Source organism: Heptranchias perlo, chromosome 1 (assembly GCF_035084215.1).
Source record: "Heptranchias perlo isolate sHepPer1 chromosome 1, sHepPer1.hap1, whole genome shotgun sequence".
Taxonomy (NCBI): Eukaryota; Metazoa; Chordata; class Chondrichthyes; order Hexanchiformes; family Hexanchidae; genus Heptranchias; species Heptranchias perlo.
This window is the reverse complement of record NC_090325.1, coordinates 14,266,091-14,287,681: the sequence shown is the minus strand read 5'-3', so window position 1 is coordinate 14,287,681 and position 21,591 is coordinate 14,266,091. Positions and strand designations below refer to the sequence as shown.

Genomic DNA, 21,591 nt, shown 5'->3' with positions numbered 1-21,591 from the left:
AAGGAGATACCTCAATCTTCCCACCCCCTCAGCTGCAGGACTTGAGTGGCTCGTGAATGGGATGCTGAGGGGGTGCACTTGGAGGTGGGAATGACCATGCCCACCTCCTGCAGGAAGGCTAAACGTGGGCATTCAGTTCCCCGTGGCAATTCCCTACTGCCATCATTAACGTGATGTGGAGGTGCCGGTGATGGACTGGGGTGGACAAATGTAAGGAATCTTACAACACCAGGTTATAGTCCAACAAATTTATTTTTAAATCACACAAGCTTTCGGAGATTATCCCCTTCGTCAGGTGAATGAGTGAAAAGGTTCTCACTCATTCACCTGACGAAGGGGATAATCTCCGAAAGCTTGTGATTTTAAAATAAATTTGTTGGACTATAACCTGGTGTTGTAAGATTCCTTACATCATTAACGTGGGGAGGGAGTAGAGTTGAAATTTGTCCAAATTTACAATTATTTCCAGATTGATTATTTGGTCTTTACCACCAGTAGGATGATCTAGCTGATTCTTTGTGTTTTACTTATTAGCAAATGAAGTCAATATATTTCTGGAAGTTTGCACAGCACCAGTGATTTCTAATTGACGTTCAGCTCAGAGCTTCCTATCCTCCAACGATCCACAGGCTTTCAAAAACCCAACCTGACCACCACCTAACCATTACTTCTTTACTTACCTCGTCTGCTCTCGTACCCTTGGTGATGTGGAGGAATGCACTGCCGAGGGGGGTGGGGGGTGGGGTAGTGGAGGCAGATTCAATCGTGGCTTTCAAAAGGGAACTGGATAAGTACTTGAAAGGTAAAAATTTGCAGGGCTACGGGGATAGGGCGGGGGAGTGGGACTAGCTGGATTGCTCTTGCATAGAGCCGGCGTCAGACTCGATGGGCCAAATGGCCTCGTTCCGTGCTGTAACCTTTCTATGATTCTATGATCCGAAGTCCCACTAGGGGGCTCGACTCTTTTAAAACCCCAGTTCCAGAATAATACACTTGCTAGGTCGACAATTGGCAACCTTGTCCCATTCTGCAGTTCTGCACTGTGGTCTGAGAAAACAAATCAGGCTCCGGCAAGCACTTGAGTCACTTTTAATGATGTAAAAGATAAGTATCGGTGATGGAAACATTCTGACTCTCACCCTGATATTGTGACAGGTTATATCCACGAGCATGGTGAGGAGGAAAGAGTTCATTGTTTTACTTTTTCTTGGTTCAAAAGTCACGTAACCTCAATTTTTATTTTTCTCTTTTTCTTTCTTCTCCCTGACAGATCGAGGCTGGCAGAGTTCCAAATGAGCTGTCAGCCTTCCACACAGTCTGTGAGTGGTTGTCTCACGGAGAATTATGCTGCATGTCTGCTCTCATACACTGGGATTATAGGTACGATCCAGGCTCCCTGCCTAATAGCTGCATTATTACTTTAATTTTTTGTTCTGAATTCTATGCTCATCAAGGTGAAGGATGATAGTGCTGGGGAATGGAGCCCCTCACCATTTCAAGCACTCATTGTCAGCATCAAACCCTCCCAGTGTTCGGGTAGGTCATGGGTTAGATGTAGAGTAAAGCTCTTCCCCAACAACGTGGAGAAAGAAAAGAACTTGCATTTCTATAGCGCCATTCACGACCTCAGGATCTCTCAATGCCCTTTACAGCCAATGAAGTATTTCTGAAGTGTACTCACTGTTGTGATGTAGGAAACTGTGCAGCCAATTTTGTGCACAGCAAGGTCCCACAAACAGCAATGTGATAATGACCACATAATCTGTTTTAGTGATGTTGGTTGGGGGGAATAAATGTTGGCCAGGACATCGGGAAGAACTCCTCTGATCTTCTTCGAAACAGTGCCCTGGGATCTTTTACGTCCACCTGAGAGGGCAGATGGGGCCTCGGTTTAACGTCTCATCCAAAAAGACAGCACTTCCGACAGTGCTGCACTCCCTCAGTACTGCACTGGAGTGTCAGCCTAGATTTTATGCTCAAGTCTCTGGAGTGGGGCTTAAACCCACGACCTTCTGACTCGAAGGCAAGATTGCTACAAATAAGCCATGGTTAACACTACATTACCAATTCAATCTTGTCCTCCCCTGCTGTGGACACATGTTCACTTTCCAGCAGCAGTCACTGGACGTGACACTTACTGATTATTTTTTGCCCCTCTCTAGCCCATGAACACTAAGGCCAAGGCAATGAAATTACTCTCAGTGCGTGGAGAGAGCATTATTTCATCTTTTCCCCCCCTTTTTTTCACCTTGCAGGAATGCACAAACCTTGTGGTTTTTTTTCAGCGGGTGTGTTGTAACTAACACAGAGCTGAAGCATCATTCTGAACGTATCTGCAGTAATGCTGCCAAACCAATCAAAGGCTTATGAGTTCAACTCTCACAAGCTACGTACCAGTAATCCTCACTGATGGACTCCCGCAGATACCCCAATCAATGCCTCCTCTATTGTGACACTGTAAGTTCGGTTCTCTTTCTCTTTTGTTAGGTACTGTGGTTACCCCAAACTACATCGACAATTCGAGCTCTAATGTAGCGCCCTGGTGTACCTGCAGTGGAAGCGGAAACCAGAGGGAGGACTGTGAGAGCTTCCTCAATCTCTTCACAGATAATATCTGCCTCAGTAAGTGATTGCGACAATTCATTTATCGCCTAAAACAAAAGCGAAATAATGTGGATGCTGGAAATCTGAGATAAAAGCAGTCCTCACATTGGAGGATGGCTGCACCAGAGCCACTGGGAGTGGAGGAGGTGTGGGCTGGTGCTTGGGGTGGGGGTCCCTTACACGGCCGGCGGGGTGGTCCGCACTCCTGGGGTCTACCTGCCTTTCTTCCGCCACATTCTCGGACCACGGCGGCCCTCTCCGCTTTGCCAGATTGCCCACGCTTACCTCGCCCTCTGCTGTAACCATCCACACCTCCTCTGGACCCATCTTTCCTTTCATTGCTTGTCCCATTATCACTTTCTCTTGCCTCGCACCATCATCACTTTTGTCGTTTCATCACTCCTGCCCATCGCAGACCTTTCCCTTTTGTTCTTTTCCTGCCCCCTCTTTTTCCCCTGGCTCTGTACTTGTTTAAAAGCTGTTCATCGCCAGCATCTTCCAGTTCTGATGAAAGGTCGCCGGCCTAAAACGTCAACTCTGTTTTTCTCTCTCTCCACCGATGCTGCCTGACCTGTTGAGTGTTTCTAGCATTTTCTGTTTTTATTAATGAATTTATTGACGTGGAAGAGTTGTTGTTCACTATGTGTGCTGTTGTCACCCAATAAGCTTCGGCTGTAGACACAAGTCACGATGACAGCATCACGTGGCAAAAATGTCCTTGAATCGCAAGCAACTGACATCGGTTCAACAACAGGGTCCTTCTGAAATAAAAGCAGAAAATGCTGGAAACACTCAGCAGGTCAGGCAGCATCTGTGGAGAGAGAAACAGTGCAATGTGCACAAGCCACACTTCCTGAACTTTTCCATGTGTGAGTATAAGCAGTTGTACAGTCACTGAGACGTAGCGGGTGGGTTTAAAATTGAAAATGCTGGATCACAGCATCTCCAAGAGAAAAATAGGTCAACATTTCAAGCAGGACCATGAATCAAGACTGAGGAACTGTTTTTCCTGGGTTTAAAGCTGTTTTATTTTCCTTCATCTGCAGAGAATGCATTTCAAGCATTTGGAAATGGGACAGATCTTAACACAGGCTCCAGCGTGCAACAGTCAACTCTCCCCACGTCACAGACCCGAGTGGACAAACACACAAATGACACGGATCCTTCACACCAGGAAGAAAATGTGTTCAGTCCATCACTAACCACACAGGTAGGAATGGAAAGTAATATAGAAGGGGAAGGTCCTTCTACTGTGCAGCGTGGTACTGAACCACACCAACCAGCAAGGCCCCAGTTTGATCCTTGTTGAAGTAGGTGATCTCAGGCAGCAGGCGGAAGGTCTCAGCACTCCTGCGCTTGGGAAGGGAAATAAAATCCACCAGGGCCCCGACTGCTAACCTCTGACCCTCGCTGGAAGGGGAAACATGCACACGACGATGAGGACATAATTGTGATGCTGTCTGCGACTAACAGCCTGCCCGGACACTTGAAGAACGGCTGCTTAGGCAATTTGTGTTAAGGAAATCATCCAAGAGAACGTCACGGTTAAGTGAGGAGGATTTGGATATCTGACTGTTGTCAGAACAGTCAGGTGGTATTTTTAATGCTCCTTCCCTGGCGCAAAGAGAGTCTAGGACTAAATTAAAGCAGTATTGAAGGTCCTTCATAGGGCACGGCTCATCAAGAAAGCTGAACACATTCTGGAAAGCGTGTGGGAGTCCTGTTGTGGATTTAATGGCCTGTCCTGGTGAGCTCTGTAGTACAGGTGTTAGGTAGTCCATGGCACACATTGCCAAACATGGTGTCTGATTGGTTCAGGCTCACGTGACATTAAAGCAGCACCTCTATTGGATAAGGCCAGAGAACTATCCAACGCATTATTGGGTTTATGGCAGGAGCTATAGAATACAAAAGTTGAGATGTAATGGAGCATTTATATAAAACCTTAGTAAGACCACAGTGAAATACTGGAGGCAGTTTTAGGCTCCACACTATAGGACGGATGTTCAGGCAGTAGAGAAGGTACAATGCAGATTCATTGGGATGCTCTGTATGAGGAAATGCAAATACGTAGAAAGACTTGAAACATTGGGCCAACTTTCGTTACAGCAGAGATATGAGTGGTTTGATAGAGGTGTTTAAAATTGTGAAAGGATGGGACAGAGTTGATAGGACCAGACAGTTTCCAGTGATTAAGGGGTTTGGAATGAGGGGACGTATTATAAGATAAAGTGTAATAGATTTAGGTCAGAGAGCAGGAGAAACATTTTTACAGAGGGTTGTGAGGCTGTGGAACGTATTACCAGAGTTAGTGATTGAAACAGAGACCATGTCAAGAGTGATGATGTGGAGATGCCGGTGATGGACTGGGGTTGACAATTGTAAACAATTTTACAACACCAAGTTATAGTCCAGCAATTTTATTTGAAATTCACAAGCTTTCGGAGGCTTCCTCCTTCCTCAGGTGAATGTGGAAATGAAATCCTCGAACCTCTCGCATTTATAAATCACAGAACAATACCTGGTGATTACAGACATTCTTTCCAACTGCCCGTTGCCAAGGCAATCAGTGTGCAGACAGACAGGTGTTACCTACAAGGTCTCCGAATATACAAACCACCAAAAAAAAACAGAGATAGAGAGGCAGAAACATGGAAAAGACAGCAAATGACCCGTTATATTAAAGACAGATAACATTTGTTCGCTGGTGGGGTAACGTGTAGCGTGACATGAACCCAAGATCCCGGTTGAGGCCGTCCTCATGGGTGCAGAACTTGGCTATCAATTTCTGCTCGACGATTTTGCGTTGTCGTGTGTCTCGAAGGCCGCCTTGGAGTACGCTTACCCGAAGGTCGGTGGCTGAATGTCCTTGACTGCTGAAGTGTTCCCCGACAGGGAGAGAACCCTCCTGTTTGGCGATTGTTGCGCGGTGTCCGTTCATCCGTTGTCGCAGTGTCTGCATGGTCTTGCCAATGTACCATGCTCTGGGGCATCCTTTCCTGCAACGTATGAGGTAGACAACGTTGGCCGAGTCACAGGAGTATGAACCATGCACCTGGTGGGTGGTGTCCTCTCATGTGATGGTGGTATCTGTGTCGATGATCTGGCATGTCTTGCAGAGGTTGCCGTGGCAGGGTTGTGTGGTGTCGTGGACGCTGTTCTCTTGAAAGCTAGGTAATTTGCTGCGAACGATGGTCTGTTTGAGGTTGGGTGGCTGTTTAAAGGCGAGTAGTGGAGGTGTGGGGATAACCATAGCGAGGTGTTCGTCGTCATTGATGACATGTTGAAGGCTGCGGAGAACATGGCGTAGTTTCTCCGCTCCGGGGAAGTACTGGACGACAAAGGGTACTCTGTTGGTTGCGTCCCGTGTTAGTCTCCTGAGGAGGTCTAAGAGATTTTTCGCTGTGGCCCATCGGAACTGTCGATCGATGAGTCGAGCGTCATATCCCGTTCTTACTAGGGCGTCTTTCAGCGTCTGTAGGTGTCCATCGCGTTCCTCCTCGTCTGAGCAGACCCTGTGTATTCGCAGGGCCTGTCCATAGGGGATGGCCTCTTTGACGTGGTTAGGGTGGAAGCTGGAAAAGTGGAGCATCGTGAGGTTGTCCGTGGGCTTGCGGTAGAGTGAGGTGCTGAGGTGCCCGTCTTTGATGGAGGTTCGTGTGTCCAAGAAAGAAACTGATTCTGAGGAGTAGTCCATGGTGAGCTTGATGGTGGGATGGAACTTGTTGATGTTATCGTGTAGTCTCTTTAGTGATTCCTCGCCGTGGGTCCATAGAAAGAAAATGTCGTCGATGTATCTGGTGTATAGTGTTGGTTGGAGGTCCTGTGCAGTGAAGAAGTCCTGCTCGAACTTGTGCATGAAAATGTTGGCGTATTGGGGTGCGAATTTGGTCCCCATGGCTGTTCCGTGTGTTTGGGTAAAGAACTGGTTATCGAAGGTGAAGACATTGTGATCCAGGATGAAGCGGATGAGTTGTAGGATGGCGTCTGGAGATTGGCTGTTGTTGGTGTTGAGTATTGATGCTGTCGCAGCGATGCCGTCATTGTGGGTGATACTGGTGTAGAGTGCCGAGACGTCCATCGTGGTGAGAAGTGTTCCTGGTTCAACTGGTCCGTGGGTGCTGAGTTTTTGTAGGAAGTCTGTAGTGTCGCGACAGAAGCTGGGGGTTCCCTGTACGATGGGTTTCAGGATGCCCTCGATGTATCCAGAGATCCAGAGAGGTTCTCACACAGGGTTCCGTGCCCGATACGATAGGACGTCCGGGTGTGTTGGCTTTGTGTATCTATGGGAGGCAGTCGAAGTCTCCCACGCGGGGAGTACGTGGGATGAGAGTGCGTAGGATGCTTTGAAGGTCTGGATCGAAGGTCTTGATCAGTTTGTTGAGCTGGTGGCACATGTCAAGAGTAGATTAGATAGGTGGCTGAAGGAAAGGGGAATAAAGGGACACAGGAACAGGGTGCACACATGGGATTCAGATTTTAGTTTGTGTGGTGGATAAATGCGGACTGATCGGACAGAACGGTCTGTTTCTGTGTTGTAATATCTATGGAATTCTATATCCCACTGCACTTTCAGTGTAACTCGTTGTCTACACATGCCATAAAGCCTACATTCAGGGCTGTTGGTGAGCTGTCACCTTTTTTTTTATTCGTTCATGGGATGTGGGCGTCGCTGGCGAGGCCGGCATTTATTGCCCATCCCTAGTTGCCCTCGAGAAGGTGGTGGTGAGCCGCCTTCTTGAACCGCTGCAGTCCGTGTGGTGACGGTTCTCCCACAGTGCTGTTAGGTAGGGAGTTCCAGGATTTTGACCCAGCGACGATGAAGGAACGGCGATATATTTCCAAGTCGAGATGGTGTGTGACTTGGAGGGGAACGTGCAGGTGGTGTTGTTCCCATGTACCTGCTGCTCTTGTCCTTCTAGGTGGTACAGGTCGTGGGTTTGGGAGGTGCTGTCGAAGAAGCCTTGGCGAGTTGCTGCAGTGCATCCTGTGTATGGTACACACTGCAGCCACAGTGTGCCGGTGGTGAAGGGAGTGAATGTTTAGGATGGTGGATGGGGTGCCAATCAAGCGGGCTGCTTTGTCCTGGATGGTGTCGAGCTTCTTGAGTGTTGTTGGAACTGCACTCATCCAGGCAAGTGGAGAGTATTCCATCACACTCCTGACTTGTGCCTTGTAGATGGTGGAAAGGCTTTAGGGAGTCAGGAGGTGAGTTACTCGCCACAGACTACCCAGCCTCTGATCTGCTCTTGTAGCCGCAGTATTTATATGGCTGGTCCAGTTAAGTTTCTGGTCAATGGTGACCCCCAGGATGTTGATGGTGGAGGATTCGGTGATGGTAATGCCGTTGAATGTCAAGGGGAGGTGGTTAGACTCTCTCTTGTTGGAGATGGTTATTGCCTGGCACTTGTTTGGCGCGAATGTTACTTGCCACTTATCAGCCCAAACCTGGATGTTGTCCAGGTCTTGCTGCATGCGGGCTCGGACTGCTTCATTATCTGAGGGGTTGCGAATGGAACTGAACACCGTGCAATCATCAGCGAACATCCTCATTTCTGACCTTATGATGGAGGGAAGGTCATTGATGAAGCAGCTGAAGATGGTTGGGCCTAGGACACTGCCCTGAGGAACTCCTGCAGCAATGTCCCTGGGGCTGAGATGATTGGCCTTCACCAACCACTACCATCTTCCTTTGTGCTAGGTATGACTCCAGCCACTGGAGAGTTTTCCCCCTGATTCCCATTGACTTCAATTTTACTAGGGCTCCTTGGTGCCACACTCGGTCAAATGCTGCCTTGATGTCAAGGGCAGTCACTCTCACCTCACCTCTGGTTTCAGCTCTTTTGTCCATGTTTGGACCAAGGCTGTAATGAGGTCTGGAGCCGAGTGGTCCTGGCAGAACCCAAACTGAGCATTGGTGAGCAGGTTATTGATGAGTAAGTGCCGCTTGATAGCACTGTCGACGACACCTTCCATCACTTTTTTGATAATTGAGAGTAGACTGATGGGCGGTAATTGGCCGGATTGGATTTGTCCTGCTTTTTGTGGACAGGACATACCTGGGCAATTTTCCACATTGTCAGGTAGATGCCAGTGTTGTAGCTGTACTGGAACAGTTTGGCTAGAGGCGCGGCTAGTTCTGGAGCACAAGTCTTCAGCTGGGATGTTGTCGGGGCCCATAGCCTTTGCTGTATCCAGTGCACTCAGCCGTTTCTTGATATCCGATGGAGTGAATCGAATTGGCTGAAGACTGGCTTCTGTGATGGTGGGGATATCGGGAGGAGGCTGAGATGGATCATTCACTCGGCACTTTTGGCTGATAATGGTTACAAAAGCTTCAGCCTTATCTTTTGCACTCACATGCTGGACTCTGCCATCATTTTGCAAACCTGTGAGTCAGCTTTGTCTAGTTTTCTAGGTTGGCTTTGTTTTTATTCATTTCTGGCAAGGCTGCAATTGTTGCCCACATCCCTAATTGCCACCGGCTTTTACCTTGAACCACTGCAGTCTTTGTGATGATGGTTCTGCCACCATAGTGTTAGGTAGAGCGTTCCAGGATGTTGACCCAGCGACAATAAAGAAACGATAAAGGTGCCATCTGTCCAAATCAGGATGGAGTGTAACTTGGATGTGGTGATGTTCCCACGACATTGCGGCTCTTGTCCTTCTTGGTGGTCGTGGTCGCAGGGGAGGGAGTTGCTGTCGATATAACATCGATGAGTTGCTATAGTGCATCCTGTAGATTGTACATACTGTAGACATATTGCATGAGTTTCTCTGTCCCTGCTGGCGGCCAGCTACAAATTATTCATAGTTGGGGTCCTTAATCTGCTCCCATCTTTTCAAGCTGAATGGATATCAACTCCTAATATGCTCATATTGCGGGGAGTGAACCTTCAAATCATGTATTTATTCCTGATTTCTGATGCAGGGTTGGCTGATTGCACTGTCTATGGTGACCAATCAATATTGTCACTATTCTGGTGTAATGAATGCCTGGAATTGTGTAAGATACAGTCTGAAAATGAACTTGTTTCCCTAAATTACAACATTTCAAAAGTGCATCATTGGCTATAAAGCACTTTGGGATGTCTTGAGGTTGTGATAGGCGCTATATAAATGCAAGTTCTTTCTTTTCTCTCTTCTTTCATTTTATCGTTTCTTTCTTTCTAGGAGTTTGTTACTGTTACAGCTAGTACTGCACAAAATCTAAGGGGGAAATTTTGACTTCAATGAAAATAGAAATCAGGAGATGTAAAGCGGGCTGCCAATTCACTATCGCTTGTCCTACACTATCACACAAAGTCAAAATTGCTCCCTGGATATGAGATTTTCGGTTGTAAACTGAATACCTAAGGTTTCACCGCACACCAAAAACAGAAAACCATGGCTAAAAGCGGCAAACTGCATCTCTGTCACATGGGCCGCAGTGAATGGTCAAGAGACATTAATAAAATCTCTTTCCCTCCTTTCTCTTATCCGAACATTGTTCTCTCTTCAGACTGCTTGAGTGTTTTATCTTGCTTTCTGTCAGTGTGAGAATGCTCCGGAGGTGGGATTTACCAATATTCATAGCATTAGTGGTTGTAAAAGCCCTTGATTAAAATTATGAGCCCTATAGCTTTAATAGGGGGCTTTCAACTTTCCTATGAATGCTGGGATAGTGCTTCCTTCATAGTGTTCTCTTCCTATTTCCACCAAGAGGAATGCTGGGATTTGCCAGCATACAACTTACATGTTTAAGGTTGCATAAGTATCCCATTGAATGGAGTAGAACCTGGTTATTACTGACAAAACAAAAAGTTGAAATGAGACAGAACCCGTCTCAAAAATCATTTTGACAAAATGATCCTTGAATATTGATGGAGTTAGAGGAAGGGTCTGAGGATGTGTGCTGCATCATTCATTCCCGCAACAATGCTCCTCAGAATCAGCAGAAGAAAGATCAGGGATGACAGAAGGCCTCTGGGGCCCATCAACATTCATTCTTTGTTAGTCATTCTCAGCACGTAGACAAAGCTAGCAAGTCCGGCTGTTATTACCCATCCCTAGTTGCCCTTGAGAAGGTGGTGGTGGATCATCTTCTTGAACTATTAGTGGTTTCATACATCTGAGTAGCTTGCTAGGCTACTTCCGAGGGCAGTTAAGAGTCAACCACGTTGGTGTGGGACCAGAGTCTCACATATAGGCCAGACCAGGTAAAGACGGCAGTTTCCTTCCCTAAAGGACATTAGTGAACCAGTTGGGTTTTTACGACAATCCACCAGCTTCATGGTCACTTTTACTGGTACCAGCTTTTTATTTCCAGATTTTCGTTTTAAACTGAATTGAAATTCTCGAGCTATCATGGTGGGATTTGAACTCGCGTTCTCTGGATTACTGGTCCAGTAGCATAATCACAACAATACCGTACCCTGTCAGTAATGGTACCTTATACTCTATTCTAATGGTACATTAAATGCCACCAGTCCAAAAGAGAAGTGGAAACAAAGATAGATCACAGGACGGCTTAATTTGAAAGTGCAAAACGAGAACTAGCAACACTGAGTAAAAGAAAGAGTCTGGAGCCTCAAGGCATCAAAAATAGAACTGAAACCCAAAGTGAAATTATTGGGTGTCCAGCAGCAAATGTGTTTAAAATGGGATCCATCCACGTTCTATTAAAGTGGATTGGAAATGGAGGAACGGAGACAGCCTCCGAGATTATATCACTAATGCACTGCAGTCACAGCCTATCTGTGCTTATCACTGAAAAATAAATTGAGGCCATGGGCAGTAGTAAAGCGGGGAGGCGGGGGATGGAGAACAGTAAGGTACACTATTTATCAATCAAGCCGAAGGAGATCACATGAGGCACAGAGTGAGGATGCGTTTGAAAGTTCCTAACAAGTAGAATAAACTGCATTAAACACACTTCTTTGAACACTGCCTATAAAATACTACATATCAGCTAGCTTACAAAATTATTTTTATATTAGGATAGATTGTGCTTTCTGGCGTTATGTTTTCATTTTTAAACTTCTAAGAGCATGTATACAGTTCCCACCACTTCATAGAATCATAAAATCATAGAAAATTTACAGCACAGAAGGAGGCCATTCGGCCCATCGTGTCCGCGCCAGCCGAAAATGAGCCACTCAGCCTCATCCCACTTCCCAGCACTTGGTCCGTAGCCCTGTAGGTTACGGCACTTCAAGTGCACATCCAGGTACTTTTTAAATGAGTTGAGGGTTTCTGCCTCTACCACCCTTTCAGGCAGTGAGTTCCACCCCCTCTGGGTGAAAAAAATTTTCCTCAGCTCCCCTCTAATCCTTCTACCAATCACTTTAAATCTCTGCCCCTTGGTTATTGACCCCTCTGCTATGGGAAATAGGTCCTCCCTATCCACTCTATCTAGGCCCCTCATAATTTTGTATACCTCAATCAAATCACCCCTCAGCCTCCTCTGTTCCAAAGAGAACAACCCCAGCCTCTCCAATCTTTCCTCATAGCTAAAATTCTCCAGTCCTGGCAACATCCTCGTAAATCTGCTCTGTACCCTCTCTAGTGCAATTACATCCTTCCTGTAATGTGGTGACCAGAACTGTGTCCTGCTACCTTCAGGGATCTGTGGACATGCACTCCAAGGTCCCTCACTTCCTCTACACCTCTCAGTATCCTCCCATTTATTGTGTCCTCCCTTGCCTTGTTTGCCCTCCCCAAATGCATTACCTCACATTTCTATGGATTGAATTCCATTTGCCACTTTTCTGCCCACCTGACCAGTCCATTGATATCTTCCTGCAGTCTACAGCTTTCCTCCTCACCATCAACCACACGGCCAATTAAATTGCCCATGTTTAAATTGGGCAATCGTTTAAATTGCCAAAATAGCGTTTACTATTTACCAATTACATAGTGGTCGCTAGCAGCCCGCCGGTTATTTTGGGCAGAGACAGGTGTTTGGTGAGTAGTTTGCACCATGTAAAGACACAATTACCTTCTATACGTAACCACCTTTAAGTGGTGTCGGGTTCAGTAAGTAAGTAGCACTTTGTTAAGGTCCAAAGTACAAAGTAGCTGGCAGTTAATCTTCCATCTCCACTGTAGGGTGACTACCAGAGCCTTACACAGAATTCACTTCGATCAGACTGGTGTACTATTCTCAATCTTTCGAAGAGCATTGAACTTTCTTTTAAAATTTTCGATTAACTATAAGGGATGGAGTGTTGCGGATGGAGAGGTTAAAGTGGCCAATGTGTATAGCGGGCAGATCGCGTTAGCACCGACTGTAGTTAGCGTCCACTGTAAGCAGTGGGGACTGTATTTCAAATGAAATGTTGGAAATACACAGCAGGTCAGACTGCATCTGAGACAGGAATGGCCGTTTAACATTACAACGCCAAAAGCTGAACATCTCCGCTCAGTCCTCAAGCGTGACCCTGGCCTGCCGGTCACTTGCCGTTTTAATTCCCCGTCCCACTCGGACCTCTCTGCCCTCGGTCTCTTACACTGTTCCAATGAAGCTCAACGTAAGCTCGAAGAACAGCATCTCATCTTTCGATTAGGCACTTTACAACCTTCCAGACTCAACACTGAATTCATTAACTTCAGATCATAACCACTGCTCCCAATTTTTTCAGACAGCAGGTGCTGGTAATGGCTCTGCTGTTCCCATTTACAGCTCTTCTGGACCCATCTTTTGTTTCTTTACTTGTCCCATTACCACCCTCCTTGCCTTGCACCATCATCCCTTTTATCATGTAATCACTCCTACCCTCCATTCTATCCTTTTGTTCTTTCCTCCCCTCCCGTTCCTCCCCCCCTTTGCCTGGTTCTGTACTTGCTTAAAAATTGTTTAATCTTCAACATCTTCTAGTTCTGACGAAAGGTCATCGACCTGAAACGTTAACTCGGTTTCTTTCTCCACAGATACTCCTGACTTGCTGAGTATTTCCAGCATTTTCTGTTTTTATTTATGTTTAACATTACAAGCCAGTTCTGTTTCTATTTCAGTTTTCTAGGATTTTGTTTTTTCTTTTTAATCTCTGAATATATTCTTCCTCCAGTTCCTCCAATGGCTCAGTGTTTTACTGAGCTGTGCAGATTAGGAAGATTCCCACTTTCAGTTGCCTGTTCCATGCTGTTAACAGCAACGATTGGAGGTGGTACAATTGGTCGTAGAGCTAAGGAGATGGGATCAACCCTGGTCCTCGCTTCTCATTGCTACCAAGTGACTTCTGCTGGGAAGTGGGTCTGTGGGAATGTCAGATGGGAAAAATGGTGGACTTGTCTGTGATGCTGCACCTCGGGGTCAAATAGCCTGCCAACTCTCACTATCTAGTTTCTTCTATGAAGAATGGCCACTGGGGCCAGTACTGGAGTTTCCTGGCGTCTGTAACTCATCAAAACATTCAGGAGAGTAGAGAAAAAAATCTGGGCATGGGGGAAAGCACTTGTTTCCCTTTATTTGTGCCTCCCCAGAGTCCTCATATTGATATTACTTATTCTGAGAAAACTACACTGGGTAACTGGGAACCTTTGTGCTAAAAATGATGGGCCATTTTTGGAATGGAATAGAGCATGATTTCACACAACAGATGTTGCTGAAGATGCTGTAAGCATTTTATTTTGGACATGAGGATTCCCTAAAGGGGCAGTTTGGGCATTCAGCGGAATGTATCTTGGATGAGCATCTGGTGTACCATTCTTCCTGTTTGCACTGGTGTTTCTACAGCTATATTCTTAAGGCCAGTGCCTGAATCCTGCTCTGGCCTTGATTCAGCTTGTCCTCCTCCATAATTGTGTGTAAAGATTTTTCTGCAGTCTGTTCTAAATTTACTTTTCACTCACTTCCATTTATATCCTCTGGGTTCCACTTTCTTGGTGTATTCCAGAGTATTCTTGCAGTAAATATAAATGTGCAGTTCACACTCTGGCTTTCTACGACCTAAATAAAATGTACATTCTATATTTTCACGGGCTGACTTTCCCCACGAAAGTCACCAATTTCCAGGATGAAAAGCCTAACTGCCTCTTACCTCATAACTTAGACCTTTCACATCAGAATCACCCTCATGGTTCTTCGGTGCACTGTCTCCAGTGTGCGCGAATATCTCCCTTGTTTTCAGTAATCAGAACTGGATGCAGTATTCAGGAGGTGTCAGCCGTGGCTCAGTGGTAGCGCCCTCACCTCTAAATCAGAAGATTGTGGGTTCAAGCCCCACTCCAGGGACTTAAGCACATGATCTAGGCTGACACTCCAGCGCAGTACTGAGGGAGTTCTGCACTGTCGCAGGTGCTGTCTTTCAGATGAGACGTTAAACTGAGGCCCAAGGCACAAATTCAAAAAAGAGCAGGGGAGTTCTCCCCAATGTCCTGGCCAATATTTATTCCTCAACCACCATCACTAAAATAGATTATCTGGTCATTATCACATTGCTGTTTGTGGGACCTTGCTGTATGGAAATTGGCTGCCATGTTTCCTACAATAGTGACTACACTTCAAACGTACTTCATTGGCTCTAATGTGCTTTGGGACGTCCTGAAAGGCACCATATATAAATGCAAGTTTATAAGCATCCTGGAGAAAGGGTCACAGCATTCTTTTAATTTTTCTGGGCACAAGGGGAATCAAGGGATATGGGGATCAGGCAGGAAAGTGGAGATGAGGTCAAAGATCAGCCATGATCTTGTTGAATGACGGAGCAGGCTCGTGTGGCCTACTCCTGCTCCTATTTCTTATGTTCTTATGTTCTTATTGCTGCGCCCATCATACCTGGTCCTTTACTTTTCAGAAATAGCATTTATTTTTTCAAAAATTGCACAATATTCACAATGCAAAACAAGGTGCTGAAGAATGACATAATTCTAAGAACATAGGCCTTGAAATTCTGCGGGGTTTCTGCAGAGCCGTTAATGCCGTTTCCTCGGGGATTCCACTGGTCTCCCAGCAGAGTTACAGCAGAAGACCAGTCGAATCCCCGCAGATTTTCAGGGCCATACCTCTCTTGCAATTTTCTCCTCCGCTCGCCTCGATGTGTTGGGATACGAGGCGCAGGCCCTGGCCACTTGCCTAAGCAGACATGCTTCATGTGTAAGGTGTTGGCAGGGAATATCGATAGGCTATTCAAACATGAGGGGCAATCACAGACGAGTCCAATTCTGTCCCCATTCCAACACAGAGACACATTGCTCTTCCCAGTGGAGGATGCTGGATAGCAATCGCGAACAGGAGCCCTTCGCCAGCCAGGGTCAGCATGTACCCAGTTTGGGAATTGCTTAGTCTGTATAGCTCAGTTATCACAATGGGCATTGTAACATCGGAGGAGCAATGAAAAGCTTTTTTAGACATTTCAGACATTAATTTTACAGTGTCCCATGGTGTATCTACAACATAACTTTAGGTTAAAAAAAAATCTTAATTAAAAAGTTGCAGTTAAAAGTTTTGGGGTTCCATCTTGAGTTTTTTTACGCGAGTTGTTGCGATCTGGAATTCAAGGGTGGTGGATGCCAATTTAATAGTGACTTTCAAAGGGGAACTAGATATATATACTTGAAAAAAGGAAAAAAATTGCAGGGCTTTGGGGAAAGAGCAGTGGGGGTGGGGGGGTAGTGAGATAAATGGATAGCTCTTTCAAGAGAGCCAGCACAGGCACGATGGGCCGAATGGCCTCCTTCCGAGCTGCACCATTCCAGGAATTACCTGTCTTCTGGTCTTCCCTTTCAGGTTGCTGACGAGAGACTGCTGTGGAGAGAGTCGACACGTTCGGCTTCAGAAGCCTTTGGCCTGGCCGTGGCTGTGCGCACACAATCCCAACTGGTCTGGAGCCTCCTGCTCGCCGCGCTACTCTTTCAATTTATAATGTGAGCATGTCGGAACACGGTACGGGACTTGAGACACGACTGGGCAAACTGCCAAGGGGACCGACAGCGGGGTAGGTCAAATCAGCAGAGGACGTCAAGAATCTCCATCTTTTATCCCTCCCCCTCTCCACAATGTATTACTTTATTCACCTCCAGGCCGAGGAGAAGAGAAAGATTTTTTTTTAAAAGACGCCAGAGGTTCACGCAGCGTCGTCAAAACGCCATTTTTTTGAAAAAAATAATGAACAGGGCGAAGATTATTAACGGCCAACTGACCACCTGACAGTGAAAATTGAATGCGACACCGGAAGCACTTCAATCGGGGAAGTAATTTTGCGACGCACAGTTCAATGGGGGAAGCCATTTTGCGACGCACAGTTCAATGGGGGAAGCCATTTTGCGACGCGCACTTCCTCCTAAAAGAGGCGTTGGCATCTGGCAAAGGGCAACAGTCAGGAACTTTCTCCTCGTCAGTCGTCATCGTCAACAACAACAATGAGTGTCGGAGCACTTTCAACGGCTCGTCACATCGCGTTTAAGACGAAATTTAAAAAGCAGCAGCCAAGTAACCAGCTTAAAGTATACGTCACCTGTGTGGGAAAAATCAAACAAGCACCGGAAACCGATCGCGCCAGCCCCAGCAGACAGACATCCCAATACTCTTAGTCTCCTTCAAACAGATTTCAAAGATACTTAATTTACAATAATTAATTAAATACTATTTAAAAGTTTTAAAACTAAGCTTTATTACCCATTTTGTGATGTTCCAGGTCCAATCTCTATGATGCATTATAAATAGATGTAAAGTATAGGGTGTGGATTTAAAACCTTGTGTCCTTTCCAGGTGTTAAGGAACTGCTGAATTAATTGGAGGTACGCACATTTATTTTTCATGAGTTACCATGTTATTCCACTATTAAGGGTTAACAGCTAATTCTCATTACCGTAGAAAAACAATGGAGAATTCAACTAACTCTTCCTTATTTCCTCAATGTGGTGGACTCTTGTAAGTATTGGCGCACACCTGGGGACTCCCTGCAAATCTTCAGACACACATCCTCAGGAAGTCCCAACCCTTCCCCTCCCATGTATTCACTTCTTGAAAGACAGCCTCAGCTCCCCAAAGAAAACCAGTGCTATCATTTTAGACATTTTTATCAGTAAACAGCAGCAGAAACAATGCGCTAATATATTTTTTAAAACACACAATTTTTGAGACAATATGTTCACAGCCCACCTCTGTTGATCAGAAATCTAATGGCCTCATGGATCCCCTCGAAGGCTCCCTGGAGCCTATGGACCCCTAATATGAAAGCTATGCTATAATGACCCTGTATTTTCTCTTAAGTGATATAGAAGGAGGATTCTTGCCTTTTACTGCAAGGGAATATTTAATACTTTGATTCCTCTTTTTGAGTTTCTTTATTGTTTTATACTCAAGACTGTGTTCGTTGACCGACATTGGCTCCCGGTCCAGCAACACCTTGAATTTAAAATTCTCATCCTTGCATTCAAATCCCTCCATGGCCTCGCCCCTCCCCATCTCTGTAACCTCCTCCAGCGCTATAACCCTCCGAGATCTCTGTGTTCCTTCAATTCTGGACTGTTCTGCGTCCTCGATTTCCTTCGCTCCACCATTGGCGGCCGTGCCTTTAGCTGTTTAGGTCCCAAGTTCTAGAATTCCCTCCCTAAACCTCTCCACCTCTCTCTCCTCCTTTTAAGAAGCTCCTTAAAACCTACCTCTTTGACCAAGCTTTTGGACACCTGTCCCAATGTGGCTCGGTGTCTAATTTTATCTGATAACGCTCCTGTGAAGCACCTTGGGACATTTTACAATGACAACAACAACAGCAACTTGCATTTATACAGCGTCTTTAACGTAGTAAAACGTCCCAGGGTGCTTCACAGGAGCGTTATCAGATAAAATTAAACACCTAGCCACGTAAGGAGTTATTAGGGACAGGCGAAGGTAGGGTTTTAAGGATCGTCTTAAAGGAGGAGAGAGCGGCAGAGAGGTTTAGGGAGGGAATTCCAGAGCTCAGGGCCTAGGCAGCTGAAGGCACGGACACCCAAGGTTGAACGATTGAAATTGGGGAATGGCAAGAATTGGAGGAGCGCAGAGTTTTAGGAGATAGGGAGGGGCGAGACCGACCATAGAGGGATTTGAAGATAAAGATGAGAATTTTAAAATCGAGGCGTTCCTGGACCGGGCAGCACAGCTTTGATGAGCTCAAGTTTATAGAGGGTGGAAGATGGGAGGCCGGCCAGGAGAGCATTGGAATAGTCAAATCTAGAGGTAACAAAGGCATAGATGAGGATTTCAACAGCAGATGAGCTGAGGCAGGGGCGGAGACGGGCAATATTATGGAGGTGGAAGTAGGCGGTCTTGGTGATGGAGTGGATATGTGGTCGGAAGCTCATCTCAGGGTCAAATAGGACGCCTAGGTTGCGAATGATTTGGTTCAGCCTCAGACAGTGGCCAGGGAGAGGAATGGAGTCAGTGGCTAGAGAATGGAGTTTGTGGTGGGGACCAAAGACAACGGCTTCGGTCTTCCCAATATTTCGTTGAAAGAAATTTTTGCTCATCCAGTACTGGATGTCGGACAAGCAGTGTGACAAATCGGAGACAGTGGAGGGGTTGAGAGAGGTGGTGGTGAGGTAGAGCTGGGGGTTGTCAGTGTACATGTGGAATCTGACGTCACATTTTCGGATGATGTCGCCGAGGGGCAGCATGTAGATGAGAAATAGGAGGGGGTCAAGGATAGATCCTTGGGGTATTCCAGAGGTAACAGTGCGGGAGTGGGAAGAGAAGCCATTGCAGGTTATTCTCTGGCTACAACAGGATAAATAAGAATGGAACCAGGCGAGCGCAGTCCCTTCCAGCTGGACGACGAGGGAGAGGCATTGGAGGAGGATGGTGTGGTCAATCATGTCAAAGGCTGCAGACAGGTCGAGAAGGACAAGGAGGGATAGTTTACCACAGGCACAGTCACATAGGATGTCATTTGTGGCTTTGACAAGGGCCGTTTCAGTACTGTGGCAGGGGCAGAAACCTGATTGGAAGGTTTCAAACATGGAGTTGCGGGAAAGGTGGGCACAGATTTGGGAGGCGACAACACGTTCAAGGGTGTTTGCAAAAATAGAGGAGTCAAAGATGGGTTTTTTGAGGAGGGGGGTGATAACGGCAGATTGGAAGGGGAGGGGGAACAGTACCTGAGGAGAGGGAACTGTGAACAATATCAGCTAACATTGGTGCCAGGAAGGGAATTTGGATGGTCAGCAGTTTGGTGGGAATAGGGTCGAGGGAGCAGGAGGTGGGTCTCATGGTCAAGATGAGCTCGGAGAGAGGGTGAAGGGAGATAGGAGAGAAACTAGAGAAAGATGTGAGTTCAGGGCTAGGGCAGGGGGGAACCGTAGGGGAGGTTTCGCTTGGTGGGCGAGGGGAAGGGAGGGAAGCAGCAGGAGCAGCTGAACGGATGGTCTCAATCTTAGTGAGAAAGAAGTCCATGAGCTTCTTGCACTTTTCGTTGGAGGTGAGGGTGGAAGGGGCAGGGGAGAGCGGTTTAAGAAGATGGCTTGTAGTGGCGAAGAGAAGCCGGGGGTTCCAGGATGATCCTGGAATGGCGAGAGCAGCCAAAAGTGCTTTATGTAGTCCAGCCAGATCTGGCGATGAACGGCTAAACCAATTTTCCGCCATAAATGTTCAAGTCTGTGTCCCTTGGAGGGCCAAAGGCTAGACCAATGGAAATTTGAAAATGCTGTTGTAAGTGACTTGGGGGAGTATTTTTTCCAGGGGCAGACACAGAGGAAGTGGGATTGGGAGAGGGAAAGGGGATGTGGGTGGAGAGGGATACAAGGAAGTGATCAGTGATGGGCAATAAATGCTGGCCTTGCCAGCGACGCCCACATCCCATGATTGAATAATTTTTAAAAATGGCCTTATCCGTGATTGACATGAGGGGAGTAGAGAGGCTACGTGAGATGGCAAGGTCGAGGGGCTGGGTAGGGGAGTTTATATGGAGGGAGAGATTAAGGAAGGATAGGAGAGCAGTGAGCGCAGAGGAGAGAGAGCATGATGAGTTGAGATGGAGGTTGAAATCACCGAGGATGAGAAGTCACTCCAGTGTAGTTTTACCATGTTAAAGGCACTGTATAATTGCAAGTTATTGTTGTTTTGTGGTTTCTTTGTCCCGGACTAGACCCATAGGGGAGCCCGAGCTCCATATGTCCCAGGGAGAGTGTTTTCACTTTCCCAGATCTCTGGGTAAATTTGTAGAGCGTCCAGGGATCGGAGAGAGAAATCTTCTGCAGTTTATTTAATGACATGATCCTCTTTTTTTCTTCAGATGACAGCAGGTTAGCTGTACAGTAGACTTTGATTGTGGCTTTAACTACAAAACAAATTTATTAAACAGTAAAAGAACAAATGAATAGTAGCAGGAAGAGAGTATATACTTTTACAATAATTATTAAGCTTACTCTTCAAACAACAGAAAAGAATGAATAGTTTGCAACTGCTGTGCTAAACTATAGAATAATATTTTTATCTTATGGTTCCTTTATTTTTCTCACCATCTACGAAGCCTGTTTAATAAAAACAGAAACTGCTGGGAAACACTCAGCAGGTCAGGCAGCATCTGTGAAAAGAGAGAAACAGAGTTAACGTTTCAGGTCGATGACGTTTAGTCAGAATTGTTCCCAAAGTGTATTCTCTAAGTGACTATGGACAGGAGTGGCCATCTTAAACCGCAATTCTCCTTGAGATGCTTGTACAGATTTCGGAGTTTAAGAATGGGTCTGGATCTTCTTACAGAGTACAAAGTTCAGCTCCTGTCTGCAAAAACATACACTAACGTAGCACCTTTAAAGAGGTGAAACATCCCAATGTTCTTCAGGAAGGGGTAGACTGGGCACCATGCAGGAATAAGGAGACAGATTGGGGAGGTGACCGAAGGCATGGTCAAAGAGCATTTGAGAATGCATTTGAAGGTGAGGAGAGATGTAGCAGGGCAGTGGAGTTTAGGAAAAGAATTCCAGAATATAGGAGGACGATGACTGACAGCTCTGCCACTGATGTTGGACCAGACAGAGTGGAACCCACAGAAGAACGGAAAGTGCCAAGTGGGATGTAGGACAGGAGGA

The 21,591-nt window shown here is 46.2% G+C and overlaps 1 protein-coding gene across 1 annotated transcript in view; it reads left to right on the top strand.

Annotated features, from left to right (window-relative positions):
- The window catches only part of gfra4a (GDNF family receptor alpha 4a), a 174,566-nt gene extending 156,440 nt beyond the window's left edge, over positions 1-18,126 (top strand). The window contains exons 5-8 of the mRNA XM_067981439.1: positions 1,271-1,380; positions 2,488-2,622; positions 3,651-3,814; positions 16,313-18,126. Of these exons, the coding sequence (XP_067837540.1) occupies positions 1,271-1,380; positions 2,488-2,622; positions 3,651-3,814; positions 16,313-16,453 (550 nt within the window). The 3' untranslated portion in view covers positions 16,454-18,126. The remainder of the gene's footprint in view (positions 1-1,270; positions 1,381-2,487; positions 2,623-3,650; positions 3,815-16,312) is intronic.
- The last annotated feature ends 3,465 nt before the right edge of the window (positions 18,127-21,591 follow it).